This window comes from Sciurus carolinensis, unplaced genomic scaffold, assembly GCF_902686445.1.
Source record: "Sciurus carolinensis unplaced genomic scaffold, mSciCar1.2, whole genome shotgun sequence".
NCBI classification, from domain to species: Eukaryota; Metazoa; Chordata; class Mammalia; order Rodentia; family Sciuridae; genus Sciurus; species Sciurus carolinensis.
Window position 1 is genome coordinate 634,564 of NW_025920126.1, and position 27,853 is coordinate 662,416.

At 44.7% G+C, this 27,853-nt stretch overlaps 2 protein-coding genes across 9 annotated transcripts in view; both read right to left on the reverse strand.

The window, feature by feature from the left end:
• Positions 1 to 367: 367 nt before the first annotated feature.
• Positions 368 to 27,853, reverse strand: part of LOC124973926 (ral guanine nucleotide dissociation stimulator-like) — a 334,331-nt gene continuing 306,845 nt past the window's right edge. Inside the window, exons 5-8 of the mRNA XM_047537559.1 lie at positions 4,139 to 4,369; positions 3,806 to 4,048; positions 2,699 to 2,813; positions 368 to 693 (exon numbers count right to left, since the gene is read on the reverse strand). Of these exons, the coding sequence (XP_047393515.1) occupies positions 485 to 693; positions 2,699 to 2,813; positions 3,806 to 4,048; positions 4,139 to 4,369 (798 nt within the window). The 3' untranslated portion in view covers positions 368 to 484. The remainder of the gene's footprint in view (positions 694 to 2,698; positions 2,814 to 3,805; positions 4,049 to 4,138; positions 4,370 to 27,853) is intronic.
• LOC124973938 (ral guanine nucleotide dissociation stimulator-like) lies at positions 4,593 to 27,675 on the reverse strand. 8 transcript variants are annotated; one of them, XM_047537566.1, is made up of 7 exons: positions 27,579 to 27,675; positions 26,598 to 26,718; positions 16,716 to 16,926; positions 13,838 to 13,957; positions 9,245 to 9,438; positions 8,058 to 8,266; positions 6,962 to 7,824 (listed from the first exon to the last, which is right to left on the reverse strand). In XM_047537566.1, the coding sequence occupies exons 4-7, from the start codon at positions 13,928 to 13,930 to the stop codon at positions 7,526 to 7,528; spliced, it is 795 nt and encodes a 264-aa protein (XP_047393522.1). In that variant the 5' UTR covers positions 13,931 to 13,957; positions 16,716 to 16,926; positions 26,598 to 26,718; positions 27,579 to 27,675; the 3' UTR covers positions 6,962 to 7,525. The 8 variants fall into 8 exon arrangements, 5 of the variants coding, with proteins under 5 accessions (XP_047393524.1, XP_047393521.1, XP_047393522.1 ...); XM_047537569.1 differs by lacking the exon at positions 13,838 to 13,957; XM_047537568.1 differs by lacking the exons at positions 16,716 to 16,926; positions 26,598 to 26,718; positions 27,579 to 27,675 and adding an exon at positions 14,717 to 14,750 and having other exon boundaries at positions 6,960 to 7,824.

Genomic DNA, 27,853 nt, shown 5'->3' on the forward strand with positions numbered 1-27,853 from the left:
ACATATGTATACATATATATATAATTATTACCTTAATCTATAATTTCCTAAGTATTGAGCATATATGTATCCTCCCATTGCTGAAGAATGCAGGTTATTAAAAGCATTTCACCATAACCAACTCAAACTCTCTCTGAGCGTGTGTGCTTGTATGTCTGTTGAGTGTGTGCGTGTGTGTGCCTTCATGCATGTGAGTATCATAATATCCAATATTTCATTTCTCCCATTGGAAATTGAGTCAGAAAATGCAATCTGCCATACTCCCAATACCAAAATGTCATTTTGATCAAATGAAACATTCTTTCATCTAGGGTTGAATGTTTCCGCTAGGAATTACTGGTAAAATGAATAGATTCAAATCATGAAAGTGGATCAGAATACAGAAACATATTTTAAATAACAAAACTTAAGGTCCAATTATGTATGGAATTGATGAGTAAACATTTTAGAAGTCAATCTCATTGATCATCCATGATGCAATGCTTTAGCACTGCCCAGAGAGACAGGAGCAGATTCTTGTCCACAGGTTCCAGCGGTGATGTCGCACCTGAGTTGCCTCATAAGAGGGAGGTTGGGGAGGGATCCAGTCATCCTTTTCATCCTGAGGACAGGTCCTCTTTCTCAGGATGAAGTCTCTCCTGACATGTGGCTTCATCGCATAAAAGACGTTGGCATTCTTTGGAATCTTCATTTCTGGGGAGAGAGGGGTACAGGTTGGATAGGTGGCACTCGAGACGTGCAGAGCAGGACACCCCAACATCTGACAGCCTCTGCCAGCAAAGGCCTGAGCCACAGACCTGAGAGCTGTCCAGATCAGCTCCAATACCACCAGACACATCCTCAACCATCTTCCCGGAGGAAAAACTAGGTCTAGGACTTCACCAGGACTAATGCCTGTTGACTCCAAAGGCTTTGGGCTCCAGAAGATCACAGTTCATCTTGATTTTGCCAAAGCATACCCCTAGGGATTACATCTGAAATCTTACACAGATGACTCATGTGCTCAATGTTTCACCCCCAGTTCAGCAAGGTTTCCTGGTGGGTTTTGGGTGAAGCATTCCATGTTGAGTGCTCTGATGTGATCATGGAATACTCAGTCAAGATGAAGAGAACACTAAGCAGTGGGAGAAAGTGGAAGAAGGTTGGGCATAGATGGAGGAAGACCTGAAGAGGGAGAGGCCCTCAGCACACATATATTTTTGCTGGGGGCTCCTCTTTTTTTTTTTTTTTTTTTTTTTGCTGTACCAGAGATTGAACCCAGGGCCTTGTGCTTGGGAGGCAAGCACTCTACCAACTGAGCTATATCCCCAGCCCTGGGGGCTCCTCTTTATCCTCATTCTCCTAGTAGTAGTCCTCGTCTTCTTCCCATCTTTCTCTTCTTCACTCTCTCAGTCTCCTTATATCCCATGAAATCACCTGGTTGGCAAGTGCTCCATAGGTTGCAGGTGCCACACCCTCTGCCATAATGCACAGTCTCAGATCAGAACCAAATGGAATGCTATGAAACCCAGAGCCAAAGCAGGAGTCCCCTGCTAATTTATTTTCCCCAAGTATTTGACAGGGAGGAAAGTATGACCAACTGAGACACTTGTGTTAGCCATGTTCTGCCATTGTTGCTAGTCAGCTCCACGTGGACCAGGCATCCTACAAGGGAAGCCACATCCCAAATGCTGCCCTACTGAGATCAATCATTCCAAAGACCAGGAAAGGAACGACTTCACTCCCACATTTTCCTATGGTCCAGGGATGCAACAACCCCCAGTGGGTTTCAGACGGCCAGCGAGTCCCTGGTCTGAACACCTGTCTCCTGCTGCCCTCCTCTAAAAAGGGCCTGTTCTCTATTTGGGTTTGGATGGATGTACCTGTGCTATGAATTTCCGAGCCCCCCAAGGTTTAGCCTTCTACTTCCGTGAACTCTACTCACTTAACAGTATTAGTGGATTCGGATATGAGAGAATGTTTCATAGGCTGGTTTTGGATGCGGTTTTCAGTGTGGACAGAAAGGGGATCATAGCTGCTTTAGGGTTTTGGCTCACAGAAAACAGCAATGGCATTAATTACAGGTCAGCTTTGTGGCATACGTGCCTAAGAAGCCCTCATCTGATTTTAGTGAGGGAAAATAACCTGGCTCTACTGATTCCATCTAGGCAAGTGGACTCAGGCACAGAAGACTTGGTCATTTGTGCAGTGTCAGACTGTTGAGGCTGTCTCCCAGTCTGTTTTTTTTTCACATTTAGTCCTGTTCCTGCTTGCTAGAATACTGACAATGCTCTGCACAGAGAGTGGATTTCTGGTCATGGAGAAGGCTTTCAATAGTACTGCTTCAGTCCACAAATACATCAACTGCATCCTTAGCCCCTGTGTTCCCATCTTCCTCTGTAAACACTCCTCTCAGTGAACCCTGGGGGCCACATGACCCCTGCAAGAATGCTTTCTTCCTCGCTCCTCAGTGATATCAGCATTGAATGCCTGTTGCTGTCCAGGGTTGGACACCTGGTGGGGAGGTACACTAGCCCCTGGGGCTGATCAGAGAACCTAGAGACCTTCCCAGCAGTGCCAGTGTGGTTTTCTTTGTGCACCAGGCCCATCAGTACCTGTTTGAGTGTTGTTCTTGGTCAGATTCTACTCTTTTGGGCTACGAGTTGACCTGAGTGCACTTCTTCAATATGGCTCCCCACCATCTGATTGTCCCACTTACTGTGCTGTTGGGAGATGATTTGTCCCAGTTCATAGTCTTGTGGCTTCTCCTGCATCAGCAAGTGATGTTCCAGGGCCCTGCGAATGACCGTAGGAGCCCTGTCGTTGCATGTCACCTGCATCAACGTGGGAGATAGGCCTTGAGGAAATGGGCCGTGGTGTGGCTACCCAAGAACAGTGTCAGGGACATTCAGGGGGAAGTTCAGCTCTAAATACAGGGGCACCATCATTATTCACTACTCCACTACCTAAGGGTAGCCTCCTGGTAATTGCCTGGGGTCTTCCTCAGGGCTATGACACCAATCCTCCTACAAAGGTCTGCCTGGCCCTGCCATTGCCCTTTGTGGAGCCACATTTCACTCAGGGTCAAAGAACGCCACAGCCTGGGTAGAGAAACACTTTCATGCCACCACAATGGAAGGAATGGACCAGTGACCTCCTCTCTCCCAGGGCTGTTGCAGAATGCAGGGTGAATTTTGGGGTGGCCCAGGCAGAAACCCAAGAGACTTTGGTTGTGATTGCCAGGGCACAGAACACACTCAGAGGGAAGACCAATGATAGCCGTGAGAGCTCCTGGCATCCAGAGGCTCAGTACACCTGGGATGGAGGAGGACACCTCACTCAGCCAGGGTGGCATGGGAACGGGCCCCTGTACAGCGCCTCCCTGGAGGTGGAGTGTGCTCCATCCACATGAATATTGCTTCTACAGCGAGACCCTCGGCGTCCTGTTCAAGGGGTAGGAAGAATCTCGTGTTGCTCTCCTCCTCCATGTGCACCAGCATTCTCCATCCCACACAGTGCAGCCTGCATCCTGCATCCTGCATGCTGTCCTTTTCTCATCTCCCACCAAGACCTGTTCCTGCACTTCTGGTCTGCACACTGCCATCTAACACACAGACTCCCTCACAACAGGGATGGAAATTGTCATGCTCTCCCTCAACTCAGGTCAAGCCCTTAACAGTGACTTCTCTCTTCTTTATTCCCATCTCTCTTTCCTGACCATTGAAAAACTCCCAATTCAAGAGGGCAAGAGTGGCCCATGGTATGGGATTTGTGTTTGCTCCCTGCCCTGGGATAGCACAGGGGACACCTCTTCCGCCAGGCTTACCTGGACAGCCTTGCCATCCTTTGCACTCTGGTGCTCCAGTCTGACATTTATGAGGCAGCTGTCTTTCACCTGTTTCTTGGACCGGGGCCGTGAAAATCTGCCCGTTATGTATCCGATGGCCCTGGATTTCTTCATGTGTTTTGTGGCCATCGGCTTGGGCCTAGCCTGTTGAGAAGAGATGTGACTGGAGGCTGGGCTGATGGTACACTCCATGGCTGAGGCCTCAGAAGTTGATTCTGACAACTGTGGGGGATGGAATATCAGCAAAGACCAGAAACTGACGAACACGCCCACCTGTGCTCATGCAGGAGGCAGCCCTGCCAGCCCGCTTACCAGGATGCGCTGTGAGTCCCTCCTGGTCTGCTCCTCCAGGTGGACCTGTATGAAGCTGCTCTCTTCTGCCTGCTTGTTGTAATGAGGCAGTAGGGAACTGCTGTTGGTGACACTATTGGTACTGGAGTCCTTGCTTTCAGTGGCCTGGGGCAGTGGTCTGGCTGCCACTGAAGAGCTGCTGCTCACAGCTCGTGGGATCCTGTGAGTCACCGAAGAAGTGGACTCCAAGAACTGTGGGGGATGGAAACATCAGCAGAGCCCAGAAACTCAGCCACCCCCACCTGTCAGGGTGCTCTACAGGCATTCTAGAACATATGTCCAGGAGCTGAGGCTTTTTGTCACCCTGGTGGATGTGAAGGAGCACCAGGGGTAAAGAGCGAGTAAGGTAGGTGTTTACCTCCTTTGTCTTCCTGTTGGCCCACTTCCTGGTGACTCTTTTCCTGAGGACAAAATCGAAGTCCACGCGGGGATTGATGGCATAGAACACATTGCCATCAGCAGGGATCCTCAGCACTGGATAGGGTGGGGCAGAGGTTGGAAGGTGAGTGACACTCAAGGAGTACACAACAGAACATGGCCCAAGACTGACAGCCTCTGGCAGGTCAGGCTTGAGCTCTAGACCTGAGGGCCTTCCAATCTAGATAATGTTGCACCTAAGGCATCCTCAGGGACTTTCCCTGAGGAAAGAGTATGCACAGGGATCTAAACCAATCTACCAGCTTCCAACAGAAAGCACCCTGGACACCAGGACCTCTCTGTTCAGGTAGAACCTACCACGGAGACCATGCTGGAGTTTGCATCATGATTTGCCATCAGTCGCTCCTGTGTTGGAGCTGCAGTGATCACATACGGGGTTCAGAAAATCATGTGATGGTAGATGCTTTGACCTTGCAGTGGAATAATCCAGTCATACGTGAAGACACTAATGGGAGGTGGTATAAATTGGAGGTGTGTTGGGCGTGGACAGAGGATGTCTACAGGAAGCTTGTGCCTTCAGGAACCATTTTTTTATTTTTTATTTTTTGAATCAGCTGATTCTTCATTTCCTCCTCATCATTCTCCTTTGCATTCAGAGTTTATTCAAACCAAACTCAATTTAATTAATGGGAGCACAGTGTCTCAGGCAATTAGACCAATATATTTAAAACATCTGATGAGAAAAAGAAACATGGAGCCCAATAATGCAAAACAATGTTTATAATAGAGAAATCATGAAGTGGGAAGAATAACACAATTATTCTATCAGCACCTCTTGCTCTTGTAAACATTACTAAACACAAATTAAGAGGACTCCTCTGACAAACAACCAAAATAGCTTCTTGCTAGCATACACTTACTCCCAAATAGTTAATTTAACAATGAAAAAGAAAGGAAACACTTGAGAAATTTTCAATTGTGATGACTTACAACAAGTCTTCATGAGATAACTACTTTTGGGCAACTGATATCAGGAAGGTGAAAGGAAAATAAAATTGTACAGAGATCCTGCTTGGTAATGTACAGAAGTGAGAAATGTACAGAAGTTCATACCATCAATATAGGCTCCTTCAGAGAGCAGAACAATGCATATATTCAATCTGTTTCTTGTTATATTCTTGTTCTCTTTGTGTTTCTCGATCTTGTGTTGTTGTTCTTTTTCTTCTACTTAATGATGTTCTTGTTCTTCATCTTCAACATCTGCGTGTGGTCTTCTTCATGTACTTCTTCATTTTTCCCTCCTTCAACTCCTTTTCCTTTATGTCCACTACTCCTCTTCTTCTTGCTTCTTGTCCTTCCTTTATCTCTCTCCAATGGCCTTTTGCCAATCTGTGAAGTGTTCTATTGCTTCACACGTTTCTGCCAGATAGGATCTCTGTCCCAAAACACCTAAATAGTGTCCATTCACACGAATGGAAAGATTGGAAGCCAGGTGCCTAAAGCAAGATTTCTTCATTCAAGAACTTTTCTCAAGTACGTGTCACTGTCCTGAAAGGCTGCCTAAAGTGACAGCCAGGCATTGCTTATCTCCTCTGCCCCTCATGGATATGAAGTTTACAAAGCCTGATCAGGTCCAGGGAGGACACTGGATAGGGAGGCCCAGCAGTCCCAGGGTGAACTGATTTACACTCCCATCATTGCACTTTGTTTCTACAAATGACCCACCACACTCTGCTTATTTTTCAGGTCACAGCACTTTCTTTGGCTGCTGAGTTGTCCTGAGCCCACAGGAAGTCACTTCTCCCCACCATCGGGTGGACCCACTTACTCTTATGCTCCGACACAATCTGAAGCAGCTCAAAGTCCTCTGGATCCTCCTCATTGAGCAAGTGTTCTTGTAAGGCCCTGCGTATGACTGTCGGGAGCCCTATCCTGGCAGGTCACCTGATCAGGGTTGGAGAAACTCATCAGAGAATGAGTTTTGGAGTAGCCACCCAGAGCACAATGGTCAAAGTCATTCAGGAGACAGCTTAGCTCTTAAGACAAGGGCACCATGTGTTATCATGCTACCTGGGGCCTTCGAGAGTTCATGTGGGATCTTCCTATATGCTTCTAGCCCCATCTTGGTACAACAGTCAGGTTTTCCCTGCTATGTCCTTCTGATAAAAAGGGTGCAAATACCTAACAGCCTTTCTAAAGACACACTTGGCCCAACAAGATGGGAGGAATGGTCCAGTTTGCTCCTGTATCCCATCTCTGCTCTGAGAATCATGATACCTTTGTGGGTAGTCCAGGCAGGACCCTAGACCCCTTAGTTCTGACAGACAGGATATAAAACAGACTCAGCAACTAGAGTATGCTTGTGACTCTTTTATGATAGCCAGGAGACTTTTGGGCTCCATGGCCTCATTCCTCGATGTGTTGTAATGCAGTATGGACCCCACTGAGGCAATGTTTGAACAGGACTTCTCTGTCACTGGACACATGGAGAGTTAGGGCTTAAACCCCACATCCAGAAAAATTGTGCAAAGGGAGCTGCTAGCTCCCTATTTAGGTCTGTGCAAAGTATGACATATGTTTTCTTGAAAAACCCCAGTTGTCTGTGACCTGCAATAACCTAACCTCATTATGCTAAGGAGGATCCCTTCCATTCTACATATGCCTTCCAGCACACAGGAGTTATGACTGCTGCATCCTCTGCACAAACCTCCAAGGGTCCAACTCACTCTAGACACCAGGCTTCAGAGTGCAGCCTGCACCCTATGCGTTCCTCTGACCTCATCTGAGCAAGCACTTACCCCTGCACTTCCATACTGCAAACCCCACACCCTGCAGGCCCACTCACACCTGGAGCTGGGGCATGCAGCTGCTCTCCCTCATCTCAGGTCAGCTTCTTAACACTGAGCTCTGTCTTCTTCATCCTCTTCAATCTTATTTACCTTCCAGAAGCTCTAATTCATGAAGGCAGGCCTAGTCCAAGCTATGTTCTCTGCCTTCCCCAGTGAGGGCACCCAGGGGATCCCCTGCTGAATGGCTCACCACGATGTTCTTATACTCCATTCGCCTTTGATTTTCTAGATGGACATGAATGGAGCAGCTGTCTCCCACTCGCTGGTTGTACAGAGGTACTGTGGAGCTCAGAGCAGAGACCTCGGGGGAACTGGACTTGAGCTCTGCCTCTGGCGATGGTGCTGCTCCTTCACTGGCCACCAGAGCAGCTCCTTGATGAGGCTCTAGCCCTGGGGTGGGCATTGGAAGTGAGTCTGTAGCTAGAGGAGAAAAGATTCCAACATGACAGACTGGACGTGAGCTTTGCAAAAACAGACAATCCACACTGTCTGCCACGAAGATCTCAGCCCCTGAGCCCACGCTGGACCTATTCCCAGACAGGGGCATGGCCTGAGTGGAAAATGGCTTCTCCTTGTTCCCAGCCCAACAGCAGCCATACACATTCCACCCTCTGGGACCAAACTCTGACCTATGAAGACCCTTATGTACACACCCCGGGCCTCCTGGAACTCAGGCTCTGCCTCGCTGGACTTGCCATCCTCCAGCTGTGCCAGCAGGTGGTGTGCTTGGCGCTCCAGATTCAAGCCACCCATGTACAGTTGAAGGTAAGGCAGCAGCAGCTGGAGAATCATGAGGCCTGGAGGCTGATGGAAAGCCTCGCTGTACTGCTCCATCCAGGTACCCGGGTTGATGGGCACGGCACTGTGAACAAGCAGGTGTGCAGTCAGCAGAAGCCTGGATGCTCTTCCCCACAGCCCCCACCACCAAAACTGGCCTTGGCAGCCTCTGCCTTACTGTCTCTGCACAGGACAGTCCACCACAGCCAATACACTGTGGCTGTACACAGTGACAGGACAACTCTCTGTACAAAAAACTTACAACCTGGCAGCTTACTAATCTGGAAACAGTAGCCCTCACTTTTGGCCACATTCCACCTCATGTTGATGATGGTCTCTTGGTCTACTATGCTCATTGGGGTAGGACAAGATGCAGTCCTGTCTAAAGGAGGAACGGATGGTGACACATGCAGATAGCCTACTTCTGATACCATCAAAAGAGACAAGATAGCAGATTTTTACCACATTTTCAACTGAATTGTCATAATGCCTTTCAACATGTCTTCCCACAGTGGGTGCTTTCTGTATGTTCATTCAAGAGGGAGACCAAACATCTACTTTGCACATATCTCACTGGGCATGGGAGCTTCCAGCCCCCAATTCCTGTCTGGCTGTAACTAAGAAGGGAAGTTCTGCAGCACTATGGAATCTGGAACATCCTTTCTAATGCAAAAGCGCTTTCCCCAAGGCCTAAGGAAAGTCAGGCCCCTAGCACAGAGCTTCTCCATGCAGGAAGGGAACAAGCAACCAGAAAGAAACCCCAGGGCTCACTGAGCCCACATGGAATTGAGCTGAGTACACAGCCTCAAACAGCAGAGCCCAATGTGTGTAGGCTGCTCCACACACCTCTGTGGACCAGGTGGTGAGAGAGGGTGCTTTCTTCTGCCTGAGAAGACAAGGTAACTCCCCACCGCCACCCACTTGGTGCTGACAGTATACTATGAGCTTGGTCCTCTGATCCCCCTAGGTCTCACAAAGCATTTGGTTCTCTGAGAGATACATGACTTCCTCAAGACCCAAGCATGAGGTGATGGTACACTTGGTCTCAGAGGTATGGTCTTACCTTGGGAAGAGCAGCTCCAGCACCTGCTGGCTGGTGATGAAACCTGAGTAAATAGACCTGAAGGTGCTGCCCCAGTCGGGGTTCCTACCAAAAAAGACAGGCACCAGCTGGTTCATGAGCTCTGCCTCTCTGTTACCTTCAAGGGTCTCTATCCCACAGGGCTCATCCGTGTTCGGAAACAGATCATTTTCACCCTGGTTTGGGACCAAGAATGGTGGGATCAAAAATGGAAATGGTAGCAAACAGAAAAATGCTTTATCCCAATATAATGAAGTAACATCAGAATGGGACAGTTCTCATTGGCACACACACACACACACACACACACACACACACACAGAGCCAGAGTGTGAGTGGTGGGCCATTCATGAGGGATCCTAAATGAGGGCCTACTCTGCTCACCTGTCCTGTGCTGCTCAGTGTTGCTGTTGAGCTTCTCTGGGAAAGTGTCCCCAGACTCTGGCGTCTAGGACGAAACCTCACCCCCTCTTCCCACACAAGAGCATGGTGGTCCCCCTGAGATTCCTGGGGGCCTAAGGCTCGACATTTTTTGAAACAACAAGAGAACATCCCTCTCGCTCCAGTGTCTCCAACAGACTGAGCTGGGACGGGTTGCTCAGTGAAGTGGGTGCCTGGTTACCAGGGTTCCATGTTCCATTTGATCCATCGTCAAGGCACTGAGGTCACGTCCTGTGCTGCCTCTACCCAAGCCTCATATTCACACAAGACTACTCCCAAAACCGCAAGGGCTGCTGATTGCTCCCACCTCAACCCACATCAAGTGCACAACTGAACACATGTTCACCAACAACTACACCCACCAGACCCTGCCCACCTTGGCTCCCAATAGAGTTCCAGTGTGAGGATTCAAATCTGAATTCACAAGCAGATCCCTCCTTCTCACCAGCTGTGTGACGCTGGACCAAACTTTGTGCCTCTCATTGGATTCCCCAGTGTCCCCAACATTTCAGGGTATGGATGTAGCCTTTCGATTTCTAGGTTGTCATTGGATATATTTGCCTATAAATACCTGTACTATCTCTGAAAACAATAGACAGGAATCGTAGGTTATGAAGGCACAAACTTAGAAATGGTACAATCACAAGAAGGGGACAGACAAAGAATGCACCCCAACTCAATCAGGCTTGTGTCCCACATAGAATTCTGGACAAGGTCAGTCCCTTTTGGCTGCTGTTCCCACTCTACACCATGACAAGCTGGAGCGGATGGAGATTCAGAGGCGGACCTCTCTGGCACAGACCACCCAAGGCCTCTCATGAGACTTCAAATTGCCCAAGTGCCTCTTTCAGGCTATGAGGTGGGGGCCTCACAGATACTCTGTGGTACCACAGCACCCTGCTGCCCAAAGCCAGTACATCCTCTCCTGGAGGTGGATCAGACTCTGTCTCTGGATCCATTGGACTAGAAGCAGGAAATGGTGATGGCATATCATCTCCAGGATGGAGTTCTGGGAAGCCTATGGCTTCTGTCTGGATCCCTATCTCCAGTATTGCTTCCCAGTCTCATTTTCATTCTTGATCCAGGCAGTCAACATTTATCCATCATGAGCTGTCCTGTGGACACCGTCCTGTGAGAATGACATGACAGTGTCCCATCCTCCCATCAGAGAACCACTAAGGCTCAGCCAAATGGGATCCTCCAAAGAACACAGGCATGAGCCCAGAGGCAGATCCTCCCAGCTGAGCCTCAAAGGAGGCTATAGTTCCAGCCTCCTGAAAACAGGTGTCCAGCTGAGCCCCTTGGATGCAGGTGCACAGAAACTGACCTCATCAATGCCTGTAGTTGTTAGTCATGGCTTAGAGGGCTGGTGTTTCAGAACCGTGGACATCAAGGCAGCCTCCATGCTTTGGGGTGTGCACTAGCCTATCCCTGTCTGCCTGTGCCCTCCAAGCCACATTGGCCATGAATCCAACCTCCTCCTGTGGCCAAATTCAATCCTGTTTCCCAATTTCTGTATGGCCACACCTTCCCCAACACACTGCTCCCACAATGAGCAGGGCTGACCCCCTCATGTCATTCTGGTTCCAGAGGCAATGCCACCCCACTGAGCCCATCCCCCACACCCCAGTGAATCCTGCTTTCCTTGTCACACCTGATCCTATTTTGGCCTTGGATATTGCTCTTTTCTTTCATGTGCATTTGCTTTCAGATGTTGCATATCTGCAGCCACTGTAGGTAGAACTCATGGTGGTGACTGAGTCATATCCATGCTGACAAGACCCTTGGATGTGTAACTGCCAGATCACAGTAATGAGTGAACAGAAGAGAATTCATTGGAAAGCCCTGTCTGAGTGGCTTCTTTTATCCAGAAATGCTGGTGATGGGAGGACCCATGACATGGGTTACTGTGGACAAAGCAAGACCACAGGATCTCTTCCCTGCATCCAGTTGCTCCACTACAATGGAGAGCAGTGAAATTCCTGGTGCTAAAACCAGCCCTGTACCCCAGAAAGGACACTGCTCTCAAAACCTTGACCTGAGTGTGTGTGTCCTAAGGTAATGAGGTTTCAGGTTCCCAGGCACAAAATTAAGTCCTCTCAAATCCAGGAGCAATATCAGTCTCCACTGTCCCTCTTTCCCTCTGCAGGTCCCAGGGTGTCCTCACCCTAACCATGGTTAGTACCCTAGCCCATTCCAAAATGAGGACCATTGGGTTCCAAAAAGGACTGCCTCTGAGATACTCAGTGTACCAACGCCCTCTGCTGAACACATGTCCCTATTCCCCCGAGACCCCAAGATGATTTCTCTTCAGGAAACCCAGGAAAAGGAGAGCACTTTCGAAAGACCCAAGGACATTAGTGGGTGATGGATGGATGGACGAATGGACAACTAAGTCCACCAGAAAATTCTGGGAACATGTATGTCCTTGGGTCACAGGTCCATGCACCTTTTTTCTCCCCACAATTTTTTTTTTAAACAGAAGTGAGGCTTTCCCTTAGAATGCTCCTAAACACAAAGGGGGCATCATACTTCAACAGGAAAAAGGTGACCGATGGACCTCCCACTGTATCTATTCATGAACACTCTGGGGCATCTTCCACCTGTGAAGGCTTTGGGAAGCATGGAGACACCCCAGCCACCACCAGCACACCATTTCTAAACCTCAAAACCGCCCCTGCCAGAACTCTCCATTGCACTCTGTACTCTGACCTCCCGAGCCATCTGCCTTGATCAATCCTCCCTCTCTGCTTCCTCAGTTTCTTGATTGTCCTGATGTGATTTGAACATGGATCCCAGGGTGCTTGTGGCCCACCCCAATCTGCTATGGTCAACTGTTCATGTCCCACAAAGAGATGGTGACACTGTGGAATATGTCTGGGTAGCTCTGGATGATGTGTAGCCCACCCTACATGGTTTGATTTTCAAGGAAATGAGTGCAGAGGGAGCCAAGAGGGTTCTGCAAGGTAGAGAAATGTGGCAACAGACTGAGCCTCAACAAGATGCTCAGGACTCTGGGATCAGATGGTGTGACATGGAATTGCTGGGGGCCCTGAAGACAGCCCATTCACTCTGCAGAGACAGTGGACTCCCTCAGTACTCATCCTGCTGCTGTGCTTCTCAGAGCCCCGGGATGCCCCAGGTGTGTGGAGGTGGGGAAGTCACATGCCATCCCAGGCTGCTCCTCAGCAACTCCACCTGGACTTGAAGCACGCATATCTGCCTCAGGTGTCATCACAACAATGTTTCCCTGCCTCCCAGCACAAAAGTGCTCTTAAAGACACTCAGGTTCCACTGGCTCTGGACTAGCCCTTTACTCTGGGATTCCTGAGTCTTAGTATTTAGGAGGCCACACCAGTTGTCAGCTCCTAGGCTGGGCCCACAGAGACCAGGACAATCTAGGCATTGCTCATACTTCTAGTCTAACATGACCCACGACACAACACCTGGCTAGACAAAAGGGTCCTCTCCACCACTGGGATGGCCCCTCCTACCACCTCAGGACTCATCCTACAAGCACCTCCTGAACCCACCATGCACACGGCCTTGGTGCACATCGGTCTGCAAAGACCTGGAGGATGGGGGAACCCACAGGCTGGGATCCAATAGCCTAGATCCTGGGGTCACAGCTGCCCACTGACTTGGACACACAGCTCATATGCACAATTACCACTGCCTGACACTGAGACCGAGATTGACACACCTGCAGAATTGGCAGTGGACCTGGATCCCAGGAGTGGGGGTGAGCCATACCCTTTTGAAAATGACATTGTCCAAGAAAGACAAATTTTGTAGGATTTAACTCAGATTCCCAATAATCCTGTTCATAAAAACATAAAGAAGAATGTTCCTTTCTTGGGCCTGCGGAAGGGACTCGAAGTCAGTCTGGTCAGTATGTCCACCTGAGTTCTGGAGAGGGACGGTGGTGATGTCTAGACAGCAACTTACCTATGCTTAAAGCCTCTGAATTAAAAAGGGATGTTTGGTGTATTTTACCAGAATTTAAAAATAAGGGAATTGCTGATCGACTCTCAAAGAACTGTGTGTGTTGTGATGGCAGAATACAGGAAACTGCGTAATTTATACCACAAGGTTTATTTCTCAAATTCTGGAGGCTGCAAGTCAGGTACCCACATCTGAAAACCTTCTTGTGTCCTCCTGTGGCAGAAGGTAAAACAGGAACAAGGATTTCTTTGAGTAGCCCCTTCCCAAATGAGGAGACTCCATGGCCTGATCATGTCTTCAAGTTCCCACCTGGTAACACATCATATGGGAGAAAAAACAATGAAACCTATGCTTCCCAGATCATCCAAACGCATGGGAATTATTCAGAATGTGTGCAAAATTTCATAAGACATGATCTTGTTATAAAACAAGAGATAAAGTTACAACATGGGGAGAGGGCTCCCTTCTCTGCTCCTGGTTGCGGTGTGGGATGTGGTCTTTCAAGCCCTCACTGAGGTTCTGCACACCACCTCTGACTGCCCACATACTGCATTCCATGGGGCTGACTCACAGTGAAGCCCTAAAGGTTCTCAAGTCTGGAAATCAGAAACATCACAGGAAATACATGGAGGTCTGTTCCAAGTGCACAGAGAACACCACAGTCCTCACATGCTCAAGTCTCTTTTAAAAATGCCAGAGTATTTCCATATCTTCTACCCATAATGATGTTTCTGACACCTAATACAATAAAATCGCAATGTAATTCTCCATAACCCTGTATGATCTAGGAAACAATGACAAGTAAATGTCCACAGGATACAATTTCTTTCCTGATAGTTTTGATTTGCAGCTGCTGGGTCTGTGGAAGGAGGAGGATGGACACAGGGCCAACTGCATTTTCTTGCTTTGCATCCAGGGGAGGAACAACTACCACCAAGATGAGGGCTTATAGGAGCTGATATCCTTCAAGTCAACATCCGGACACATCTGGTCTTTAGGCCTGCAAACCTCCAAGGAGAGGATTCAAGCACCTGCCCACTAAAGAAAGAATCCAAAATAACAACTTACTTCAAAGGGTATCAAGCATTGGGCTTTCAGGAAGGAGGGGGTCAGTCCACTTTCTAGGATACATTGCACATGTCAGAGAATAGCTCAAATGCAAAGCTCTGCAGAGCCCTTGGGGAACACTGCAGAGTGTTGCTGTTTTCAGAGAGAGTGAATTGCCAGGTCACTAGATCCTCTCAGTCAGGAAGATGAAACCTACCATGACACCAATTAGGACAAGGGGTACCAGGAAGTCTCAGTTGGAGAGCTCTGAAATAAGGCCAGTGTACTTGAGAGAAGAGTGTCCCCTGAAAATTCTCGTTCACCCAAAAGTGGGTGCAAGCTTGTGGGGAAACAGTCTTTACACACTGATGAAGCTAAGGAGAGGTCACATGAAGGAACACAGTTTAAACAGGTCCCAAATCCAATGTCTGCAATTCTTGTAGAAATGGGAGTTTGGACAAAGAGACCCAGGAAGGCTCGGGGTAAACAGGCTGTGTGAGGTTTGAGGCAGAGACTGGATGGCCCAGAAAGGAAAACAGATTGTGGGCAGTAGCAGGAGAGTGGGAATGAGCTGGGAGAGTTGGGGAGAACACTACCTGGGAACCCTGTGAGGGACTGTGGCACTGGGAGAGCCCACACTTCTTGCCTGGAGCCTCTGGAATTGGACAGAAGACCTCTCTTCTGCTGTATGGCACCTAGTTTGCAGGGTTTGTTGGAGCAGCCTAGGACCTGCCTGCACCAGGACTGTAGCATGTTGGCCATGCAGATCACATCTGGGCCACAGACACACTCTAATGACTACACAGTGTCAGTCATGAGGCATGAAAAGTGCCAAGTCGGACCACGTGGGGAAATGGCTAGGCACACACTGCAGGGGCTGGTGCCTGTGTTACTGGATATAAACAGTTTACCCGAGAGAACCCTCTGATTGACCTGTGATGAAGCCATAGATGGGTATTGGCTGGAAAGCATTCACATCCTGAACATATTCTTCACTTCAAAACACTGAGAATGACTTGACTTTTACTTCTTGAGACCTTGCTCTCCAGCAAATTTGTCTTCAAAATTCAAAGGAGCAACTCATAGAAGCACAAAGAAAGGGATATTAATTACAGGTGCTTAGTGTAAAAAATAGGACTGTTATTTGTTGTGTTTTCTATATTTTAAATGAAATTTCTCCTGCATTACCTCCACAAACATCCAAACAGGAATGTTTAAGACATTCCAAATTGGAAGAGAATGCATACTTGCCAAAGAGGCAGTGTCAAGAGCTTTGACACTCCAAATGTAGTGTGTGCTTCAGAGGTAGTCATAGCCTAAATGAGAGAGTCCTGCAAACTATATTAGGAAGATCAGTGCTCTAGACCTACCATGCAAGTGGTATGACCTTGAATGAGTGACAAAGTCTTAGCAACCATCATCACTAAGAACTAAGTCAATGAATAAAGGTCCTCAAGTGTGAAGTTACAAAATGTGTGATAAGAATGGAGGAGGATGGGTGGGAGAAATCTCCCAAACAAAATTAAGAAAGGTTGTACCAGTTATGAGGCTGCTGGAGTGCCTGGAATCTGGACACACAGTGGGATTCCAAACCTCAGATTCACTGAGCCCAGGCCACAAGAGCAGGCTATAGTCCAGGGACACTGGAGAGGCCCAATGGCAATGGAGGTCAAGAGTAACAAGGTACCTGCCTGGACCCTTAACCCCCTACTCTAAGCAGGGCTGGACGAGGATGCCAGAGACCAGCCACACAAATAGGCCTTCACAAGAACACTGAGTGGCTGCAGCCTGCATCAGGCTCACTGAATCAGGGTGATGTTCTCACAAAGCAAGAGCACTGCCTGCAATTTGAGTAGAAGCTCACATACTCAAGGTCGAATGGTTGGATTGAGCAATGAGCTCAGGAATGAAATACATGATTAACATCCAAACTAATTATGGCTCTTCCACAGCATCAGGGGTTCTGATTCAATTCCATTAAAAAGGTTGGGAAATGGCTTCTAAATATGTGGGGACTCACCTGTGTGTGGGACTTTCAGGAAAAATGTGATAAAATCCCATGAAGCAGCTCTTCTCTCTTCTAACCCATCTGCAATGCAAGGTACCTGCGGTATACCTGAAGCTCAGTTCTTCCTGCTCAAGTCTTCTTGAAATGAATCATGAATGCTTCTTCTGAAGTGAAGCAGATGCCTGGATTCCCAGGTGCACAGGTGTTTGAAGGCACTTTCTTCCTGAAAACCAAAGAAGAAAAAACAGTTCATTGGTGAGGCACACAGAGTCCATTATCAACGATCTCTCCTCCCAGGAACCTTCCACATGACCATTTCCACACTCATGAAACAATGCTTTACATGCTCTAAGGGCAGATGCCATGATTCTGATGACCAGGAAGTCACCTTGAAGAACTTGAAGAGCGCGGCCAGAACTGCAGAAGGCACACCAAAGATCTTGAGCACAGCTGCTAGAAAATAAGAGCTCAACTTCAGTACTGACTTCCTGCCACTCACCAAGTACAATATTAGTGTCAAGCATAATATGCACACATGCAAGCAGCAGGCGACACCCAACATCCATTCATACAAGTGGGAAACATCATTCACAAAAATGATGAGGAAAAGAATAAAATGGATAGAAGACTTCTTATTTCACTATCACATACCTGCTGTAATTCCCTATAAATAATACCCCCCAAATAAAAAGTGTGTCAGGGACGTATCAACTTTTCAATGGAGGACACTTAAAACACGGTGTTCTTTTTTTATTTTAATTTTAATTTTTTTTATGTTTGAAAAGGATTTTTATTTTAAGTATTTTGTATCAATGGTATATATTTTGGACAAATGTTATTCCACGTTCACTACAGGTATGAAATTTCATATTTTGAAGAATGTTTGAAATTTGATTAATGGCTTGGACACATTACTTACAATTTTAGGGTTTGTATGCACTATGAATTCTTCAATTCTTAGTAATGCTTGAATGATGACTAAAAGTTTTGTGATAATTTTTCCACTTATACTTTCAAAGTATAAATTTTCAGGGGTGGAATAAGGTGTGAATAAACAACTGTTGGGAACTTTGTCACTTTTTTTAACATTTCTATTTCTACTTGCTATAATTCCTCTGGTGTGGAATAATGGTTTAAACATCCTTAGAGTCACTGGCACAATGTTTCATTTACAAAGGTCTTCTCCAGTATGAATTTTTTGATGTAGAGTAAAGCATGAACTTCAATCAAAACCTTTGCCATTTTCTTTACAATGCTATGTCTTCTCTCCACTATGAATTCTCTGGTGGTCAATAAAGTATAATCTTTGGATAAACCTTTGCCACATTCTTCACATTTGTAGGGTTTCTCTCCAGTATGAACTTTCTGGTGTTGAGCAAGTACTGACCTACAACAAAAAGCTTTGTCACATTCTTCACATTTGTAGGGCTGCTCTCCAGTATGAATTCTCTTATGTTTCTTAAAATATGACCTTTAAAACCTTTGCCACATTCTTCACATATGCAGGGCTTCTCTCCAGTATGAATTTTCTGGTGATCTTCAAGATGTGCTCTTTACTTCAAACCTTTCCCACATTCTTCACATTGCTAGGGCTTCTCTCCAGCATGATTTTTCTGGTGTTGAATAAAGTTTGATCTGTAAGAAAAACCTTTGCCACATTTACCACATGTGTAGGGCCAGTCTCCAGTATGAACCCTCTGGTGTTCAGCAAGCTTTGATCTTTGACTAAAAGCTTTGCCACATTCTTTACAGTTCTATGGCTTCTCTGCAGTATGAGTTCTCTGGTGTACTTTAAGTTGCCATGTTTGAGAAAAACATTTACCACATTCTTTACATCTGTAAGGCTTCTCTCCAGTATGAATTCTTTGGTGGCTATTACGGTTTGCTTTTCGACAAAAACCTTTGCCACATTCTCCACATTTATAGGGCTTCTCTCCAGTATGAATTCTCTGGTGTACAGTAAGGTTTGATCTGTAATGAAAGCCTTTGCCACATTCTCCACATGTTTAGGGATTATTTCCTGTATGAATTCCCTGGTAGTAAATAAGGTAGGATTCTTGATTAAAAGCTTTGCCACATCCTCCACATTGGTAGGGCTTCTCTCCAGTATGAATAAGTTTTTGCATTTCATTAAAAGTTTTGTTACATTCTTTAGATTTGTAGGACTTCTCTCTAGAATGAATTTTCTGGTGTTCTTTAAGATGTGCTCCTTGCTTAAATCCTTTGCCACATTCTTCGCATTTGTAGGGTTTTTCTCCAGTGTGAAATCTCTTGTGTATCAAAAGGTTTGATCTGTAATGAAAACCTTTGCCACATGCTTCACAGTTGTAGGGCTTCTCTGCAGTATGAATTCTCTGGTGTTTCTTAATATATGATCTACATTTAAAACCTTTGCCACATTCTTCACATGTGTAGAGCCTCTCTCCTGTATGAATCTTCTGGTGTTCCTTAAAAGATGATCTTTGGTTAAAACCATTGCCACATTCCTCACATGTGTAGGGCTTCACTCCAGTATGAATTCCCTGGTGTACAGTAATGCCTGCTCTTTGACTAAAAGCTTTGCCACATTCTTCGCATTTGTAGGGTTTTTCTACAGTATGAAATCTCTTGTGTATCAAAAGGTTTGATCTGTAACGAAAACCTTTGCCACATGCTTCACAGTTGTAGGAGTTCTCTCCAGTATGAATTCTCTCATGCAGAGTAAGCTTTGAGCTTTGAAAAAAACTTTTTCCACATTCTTCACATTTGTAGGGCCTCTCTCCTCTACGAATTCTCTGGTGTCCAGTAAGCAATGATCTTATATGAAAATCTTTGCCACATTCTTCACAGTTGTACTTCTTCTTTCCAGCATGAGTACTCTGGTGTTGAGTAAGGACTGAAAAATTCTTTAAGGCTTTGGCACATTGTGTACATTTGTAGGATCTGTCTCCAGTACAAAGTATCTGGTAGTTGAGTATCACATGAGCTATTTTATTGTCACTGCTATGCCACCTGAGATGTTTAGAAAGGGTTGAGCAATTGTTAATGGCTTTGTCACATTCTTTACACTTGCAGAGCTTCACCCCAACACGAATCCTCTGATGCTTAACAGGAGGTGATCATTGTTTAAAAATTCTGCCACATTCTTCAGATTTGTAGGGCTTATCACTGTCATGGTATCTATGAGGTTTAGAAAGGTTTGAACAATGAAATGCTTTAATACATTTTTTAAATTCATAGGGCTCCCTTCCAGTATGAATTCTCTTCTATTGAGTAAGTTTTGCAATTTGATTAAGTGCTCCTTTACATAATTTATACTTGCAAGGCTTGTTTTGCCTGTGAATTATTTGGATGGTAGTTAAGCTTAGAGCATTAAAATAACACTTTCCCCCATTGTTCATCTTTGTAAGGGTTCTTTGAAAAATGAGCATATTGATGATTTCTGGCATTACAACCAATACTAAGGTTTTGATGAGTTTCCCTATATTCATATTTTTACCACCAATATAAACACACTGGTAACTAATCAGGGTAGAGACCTGGCTAGAGAAGTTTAATTACACATGTAGCATACTTCCCAGAAACCTATATCCAAATATTTATTAAGCAATAGTGGGTAAGAACCTCCCCACAATCATTAAAATTTTATGTTTGGGCACAAGAAGAATTTTTTTTTAATTGAAGAATAATGGACATTTTGTAAAGACGCTCTCAAATGGAGCACTTTTAGAAACTTGTCCTTTACTTTTAAATGTCTTATCTATACAAATTTTTGACCAGAAGTTTAACTCAATGCTACATTTGAAATTGGTCAAGTTAAAAATTGAAACATGGACTAGATCTCTTTTCAAATTTTCAACATTTCCTTTCAGAGGATATGCTTCAAAAAGTGCTGTGGATATATTCTTAAAGACATACATAGCTCCTCAAAAGTAACTGGCATAAATTGAATTCTTTTCTGAGAATTAAATGGTCTTCATGTCTGCTGGCAATGAAGTTTTCATTATGAATAGTCACTGCTAATTGGTTTTGTCCCTGTAATATGATTTTTAACCTTCACTCACACTTAAAATTTCCTGTATTTTTCTTAGTTGTAAATAGTCAAAGTTCCAATTTCCATACCTTCCTTTCATCATTTTTTGAAATAAATATTTTATTCCCTGCTCTGGTGGAGATTCATGGGTATGATGATGAGAAGTTGTGGCATTTCCAGGCACTTGGGAGCCGAGTGGGCTCCCCAGGAGCATCTCGCCTGCAGGCGGAGCCAAGGGGCCCCTGATCATCCCCTGAAGCCTGGAGCCAGAGGGCAGCAATCAACACAGTGTTCTTTAATGAATAATTATGTGTGCTAATTCTCTTTTAGAAAGGAGCACATAAAATAGAACCTTTTAAAATCTAACATTTGCTTATAAATATTACTGGCTGTGTCAGGCATGGCTAAGTGAAAGGTGGACTTGTGATAATCAGAGAATGCAATGTTGTAACACGTGTGTCCCTGATTCACATATGGCATGTGGTAACTATGGAAGCCGGGGAAGTAATAGGAGTAAGGAAGCTGACTAGGCAGATGACCTCTGGGATACTGAGGGAGGGATATGCCAAACTGAAGACCAGGTTCCACCTAACCATTGGTACGTTGGCCCTAGATCTTCTGCTTTTCAAAGTGGTGAAAAATGCAGCATTAATGGAAAAATACCTAAAATCTAAAGTGGGTCATTTAAATGGCGTCCAATTACACATCTGATATAATGGTCTGCAAATTTGTGAATTAAAAAAAAAAAAAACACGATGACAGATCTAAAGATAAAACCTTCCACTTCTCCAGGATGCCTACAAATATGTTTAACTGGCTCAGATGCAAATAACTCTGAATAGAATTTTTGATTTCTGAACAAACCTATTAAATATTATATGACAAAAGTCACAAGGTTTTTCTTTAGAAAATATTCTGCTATTTTTTAAGCCTCACACATAAAATGTCTCACAAAATATATGGCAGGAATGACCCAAAGGATGAGAAAATGGCTAGGAATCATTCTTAAATGTGCACATATAGCCTGAAGTTTAGGAAAAGGAAATGAATACATTGCCTGTTCAAGACTGCACTCAGGCTGCAGGAATCTGAGATGGCTATCCCAACAGTGATGGCTCCATGTCACTGAACAGTCCTAGCTTTCCTCAGAAACCTGATGCACAGCCAACAAACCTCAGTTTGATAGCACCTAAAATAATTATCAACTTATTTGACCCATTAATCAATACATACAATTTTACCACTTCAACCAAATCACAGAAAATTATAAACAGATTATCATTTGCTTTGCTACCTTTGCTTCCTTTCATTACCAAAAGACGATCAATTCCACACTTCAAGAGATACAGATTTATTACAGAATATCTAAGGTCCTGATGATATATTTTATCTCAGTCTATGTCATGGCTTCATTCTTTTATTATTTTGTAAATACTGTTATTATTTTGTAAATAATAAAGTATAACTTTGTGTTTTGAATCTATCATCCAACACTTTTCTTCTCATATTGGTACACCAATTACTGTGCTTACTTACTGTTTAGGAATTTTACTAATTGAAAGTTCTAGAGGACCTGATAGGGCTTGTAATGGACAAACTATCCCACATACTCCAGACAACGTTCATGAGCGGAAAGAAAAAAGTAGTCAAGTAGAGGAATGAACATGGGGATCAAGAGGAACCTCATTTTCACAAGAGAAAATCCCCCCAAAGTGAAAAGCATTTGAGACATGTTAAGAAAAAATACCAGTGAAAACAGTGTGCTGTCACTTTGTATCCACTACACATCGAAAGGTAGAAAGCTAGATGATAGAATGCAGGTGACATGTGGACAGTTTGAGATATTCAGAAGAGTCACCTGGAAGTGCTTAGTCAAAAAAGTAAATATACAAAAGCAAGAATCAATAACTGGGATAGATTCAAACTAAAAAGCTTTCTCTCAGCAAAGGAAACTATGAGCAATGTGAAGAAGGAGCCTACAGCGTGGGAGAAAATCTTTGCCACTTATACTTCAGATAGAGCACTAATCTCCAGAATCTATAAAGAACTCAAAAAACTCTACACCAAGAATACAAATAACGCAATCAACAAATGGGCTAAGGAAATGAACAGACACTTCACAGAATATCTACACACAATCAACAGATATATAAAAAAATGTTCAACATCTCTAGTAATAAGAGAAATGCAAATCAAAACCACCCTAAGATTCCATCTCACCCCAATTAGAATGGCGATTATCAAGAATACAAGCAACAACAGGTGTTGGAGAGGATGTGAGGGAAAAGGTACACTCATACATTGCTTAAGAGGCTGCAAATTAGTGCAGCCACTCTGGAAAGCAGTGTGGAGATTCCATAGAAAACTTGGAATGGACCTACCATTTGACCCAGCTATCCCACTCCTTGGCCTATACCCAAGGGACTTAAAGTCAGCATACTACAGAGATGCAGCCACATCAATGTTCATAGCTACTCAATTCACCATAGCCAGACTGTGGAACCAACCTAGATGTCCTTCAATTGATGAATGGATAAAGAAACTGTGGTATATATATACAATGGAATATTACTCAGCCATAAAGAAGAATAAAATTATGGCATTTGCAAGCAAATGGATGAAATTGGAGAATATCATACTAAATGAGACAAGCCAATCTCAAAAAACCAAAGGATGAATGATCTCCCTGATCAGTGGATGATGACACATAGTGGGGGGGGTAGGGAGGTAAGAATGGAGGAAGGAGGGACTATGTAGAAGGAAAAGAGAGTTGGGAGGGGTGGGGATGAAGGAAAAAAAATAACAATTAATCAAACAGTATTATTCTATGTAAAAATATGACTACACAAATGGTAGGACTTTACTTCATATATAGAGAAACAGTATGTATTCCATTTGTGTACAAAAAAAACAAATTAAAAAAAAGTAAACATACATTCTTTGACCAAGAAATTCCACCTGTGGGTACACAACGTAATGATGCTTAAGCAGTTTCAGAAGGAAACATGCAGAGGGATATTTATGCTCATGTTCCCTGCAGTAGCCTCACCTGTGCTCACTGGAAGATGAGGATGACCTGGATGCCCACTGCTGGGAAAGTCAACAGCTAAAACTGTAGTGGAGGCAAATCTTCATATGTTAAAATAATCATTTAGAAACAGGAGATTAAAACATGCCAGTAAAATTCCTGAATTCAGGGCTGGGGGATAGCTGAGTCGGTAGAGTACTTGCCTTGCAAGCACAAGGTCCTGGGTTCAATCCCCAGCACCGCAAAAAAAAAAAAAAAAAAAAAAAAAGGAAGAAAAAAGGATATAATACTATGTCATTATTAGCTTTGTGAAGTACAAAAACAGGAAATATAATCTTTACCCATCCAAGAGCTGTTATGCCTACTACAGGAGATTTTTGTGGACATGGTTGTAAATGATTACCTTCTCAGATACTGTCCATGACTTGCCAAATGCAAAGACCTATGAAGAATTTCAGCCTCCATACATGAACTCATCATCAAAAGTCTTCACAGTCTACAGGTGCTTCACACAATGGCTGAATGGGCGGTTGGCACCCATCCAGCCCTGGTAAGTCAGAATCTGGAGTTGTATACATTCTCAGGGATTTGAATAAGCATCACAGCTTAGGTTCCAGATTAAAGACTACTTTGTTGGCAACTTATAAGATACTACCACACTTTCTTCTTCTACGACTAGATGTCCCAGATCAACGATGTCAGCAAGGAAAGTCTACATATGAAAATTAGAATAAGAAAACTATTTGCAGTTAATGTCCACCTTCCCTTGTGCACCAGAGCAGTGTCAGAGAGAGGGTATGTATTTAGGAATATATGCAACTCACTATGAGTACCAGAAGAAACTTTTATTACAATAGGAAACCTAAACTCTGATTCCCTAACACCTTTCAAACTCTTGCTGTGATCACATCTAAAATGTACCTTGATGATAGTTCACACATGGCTCACAGGTGACACTACTCATTTTGATTCTCATACTGGGAGCCCAGTGAAATTAAGCACATTTGATATTCACAGTTTAGAGCAGAAGCCCACTACAGACACAGTGCTCAGGCTGAGCCTTCCTACTTTCCCTTTCCTCAGGGGATTCCGATAGCCACATTGTGTCACACAGTTGTGCATCCCTCTGAGGACCCAGTAGTGGTTATGGTGGAACTAACCCCCACACAACACCTCAACACCACATCAAGCTGGGCTCCAGAGTCTCTAACCAGGGGTGTCTTGTGAGACATGAAAATCTCCCCCTGCCTCCTGACACCACATGACATGACTACTTCCATGGTATGTGGACATTTCTATCAAAGTCAGAAACACATAACAACCTCCTTTGAGTCAGTCAAAGGGATCTACCCCTTAGATGCAGAGCTGACCTAGATGCCCTGGCCAGAGCAGGACTTCTAGACAGAGCACTGGACACAATTTCATAGAGAAACATTCACCAGGCACTGTACAGCAATGTCTGGTGAACATTTCAATGACCCTACCTGCTTAATGCTTACATACTAAGAAGAAAAGGTACTTACTTACTCCCAATAATAAAAACAAAATAGCATCCAATGACATGTTAAAAATGAGACACAAGTTCCACGTCAACCTCAAAAACTTAGCAAGTTTCTAAGCAATTTGACACCCTGTCTCGAAAAAAAAAAAAGAGGGGTGGGACTGGAGATATGCTCAGTGGTAAAGGCCCCTCTGTTTTCAATTTCCAGTGTCTAAAGAGAAATAGAAAGTTGACCATTTGTGAGAGAAGTGCTCTGTATTCCTAACACATGATACATTACCAGTGATTGTCATTATTCCATTTCTATATTCTCCACACTCACCAATTTATATCACATCTTCACTTTTCTCTTGACTCTCATCATAGAGTGCAGAGAATGAAATTCAGAAGCTGGCAGAAATATGGCAGAACTGATTGGAAAGAAATTTGATGACAAGGTGCTAGAAAAAGGTATCCATTACACCACATTGGATGTTGGGAAGCAGAATCCATGGCAAACTATGCATCACGTCCTCCTGGAATCATGGTCTACTTTATTCCTCTATCACAGGAAAATGTTTTCTTATCTTCTTTTCTTCAAGAGCTTATCCACAAACAGGCATGCTGACCCTTGCCTGTAATCCCAGTGGTTTAGAAGGTTGAGGCTGGAGGATTGCAAGTTTTAAGCCAGCCTCAGCAAAAGCGAAGAGCTGAGCAACTCAGTGAGAAACTATCTCTAAATAAAGTACAAACCAGGGTTGGAGATGTGGCTCACTGATTGAGTGACTCTGAGTTCAATTCGTGGTATGCACCCCAGCCCCAAAAATAGAATACCCAGTTACACTAGTATAAAACACTATCATCTATTTCCTCTAGGTTAAAAAAAAGAAAGAAAGAAAGAAAGATAGAAAGAACTGCAAATGCAATAGAGAATCAACCAACTCAGGAAAATGTATACACTTCTGATTTCCAGGAATGGTATCCTTTTATTACTCTACTGCAGGACTCTAATGTCTTTGGGCATACAACTTTGTAACATTTCAACTCGACTCCACTAGAGACAACACTTAAAACAATCTACAATCTATATGAACAGGAGAAAATGCTTAATTTTACAAAAAAAATTTAAATAGGTCTCCCTGATTTTATTCTCTCAACATAAAGGTAACTGCAATTTAGACATATAAAATTTAAAACACACAGACACACAGACACACAAAACAAGACAGAGGTAAACAGAAAGTAAAGTAGTGAGATTCCACCACAGTGACCAAGATGCATCCGGAGTCACTGGAAAACAACAAAAAAAGAAGTACAATATACTATTTTAAAGTACCTCACTTTTAACCAAGATGAATATTTTCAACACAATACCTGTACATTTCCATGGAGTTCTCTGCAATAGAATCACTGGCTTCTTGGCACACATTTGAGGTCTTCTTTGGGCAATGTATCCAGCTGAAAGATGTCACCAACTTGCTCTCACATTTCCACACTGCCGCAAAAAAAAAAAAAAAAAAAGTGTCTGATATTCTACTGAATAAACCTTGAACTGGACCAAACACCATACTTTGATCCATATTTCAAAATTAGCAAAAGCAATTTCAACTCAAAAAGTATTCATTATTAGGGAAAAAGCAAGCATAACCTCTTACACACACTGTTGTAATCTAGGACTGACATTTCCTAGATCCTCATTTCTTTAACACATGCTACTTCACATTCCTTAGAGCTGTCAAATTCATTCTCATCCAAGCTGAATACAAATCCCTGCTCACATGGCAATGTGAGCATATTTCCACACACACCATGCATCAGCAAACATTTAGGTTTTCAATAAAAACTTAGGCTTCAGCCATTTTGGAAACTGCTTAACCCCTTGTGGGCTCAGTTTTCTCATCTGTAAAACAAAAAGTGCAACAGGACTATCTCATGGTTTCCTGAAGTCTAATAAAGGAACCAAGTGCTCAGGCTAGCCTGAAAGGTGGCATGCAAACAATACATTTTAGCGATAAGGCCCAGTCACTGGGAATCAGTCCATGTTACATATCGCATGGGGCCAAAAGTGATCTGATCCAACTCTCTCCTAGTGTGGAACCTGGAGCCCACAGGACCGAGCGCCTTGCTGCCTCCCTCAGTCACTGCTCTCCCCGCTGCTCCACTAGAGACACCTTCCTATGTTACACTGCTTCACTTAACGCTTGAAACACGGGAGGGTCTCCTGGGGCTGTCAGCCAGGAGCAGGAAGAAAGCAGGAGGGGTTTCCGAGGCAGGAAGTTGGGGAAGAAAGAGAGAGAGTCGCGCAGAGGAACAAGGTGGCCGGTTGCTGGTGGCCGTCAGTGGACACCGAAGTACCTGGAGGCGGCTCCTCTCCACGCGGCCTCCCTCGCCCTGGCGGAGGGTCCTCCTCCGTCGCCCTCCACTCTCAGGGCGCCTGCTGGCCGGGCATCCTCTTCACCTGGAGTCCGGGTCCCAGGCGAGGCTGCTGCGGCCACGCCGCCCTGGACAGGACCCTGGAGCCCAGACCACACCGGGCTGTGAGCGGAGTCCCCGAGGAGGACCCGCCCTCTGGACAACGAGGACAGCGCGGGACCTGGGCAGCCGTCAGTGTGGAGGCCACCAGGCGGGCC

What these genes read in the sequence shown, in the direction of transcription:
- LOC124973938 (XM_047537565.1), bottom strand. Translation starts at nt 9,814, where the DNA reads ATGTTCTCTTGTTGTTTCAAAAAATGTCGAGCCTTAGGCCCCCAGGAA. An exon ending in CACTGAGCAGCACAGGACAG is followed by an intron (nt 9,439 to 9,646) that starts GTGAGCAGAGTA and finishes GTCCCAAACCAG; the next exon opens with GGTGAAAATGATCTGTTTCC. An exon ending in TGAGTTCCAGGAGGCCCGGG is followed by an intron (nt 7,825 to 8,057) that starts GTGTGTACATAA and finishes TTTCTCCTCTAG; the next exon opens with CTACAGACTCACTTCCAATG.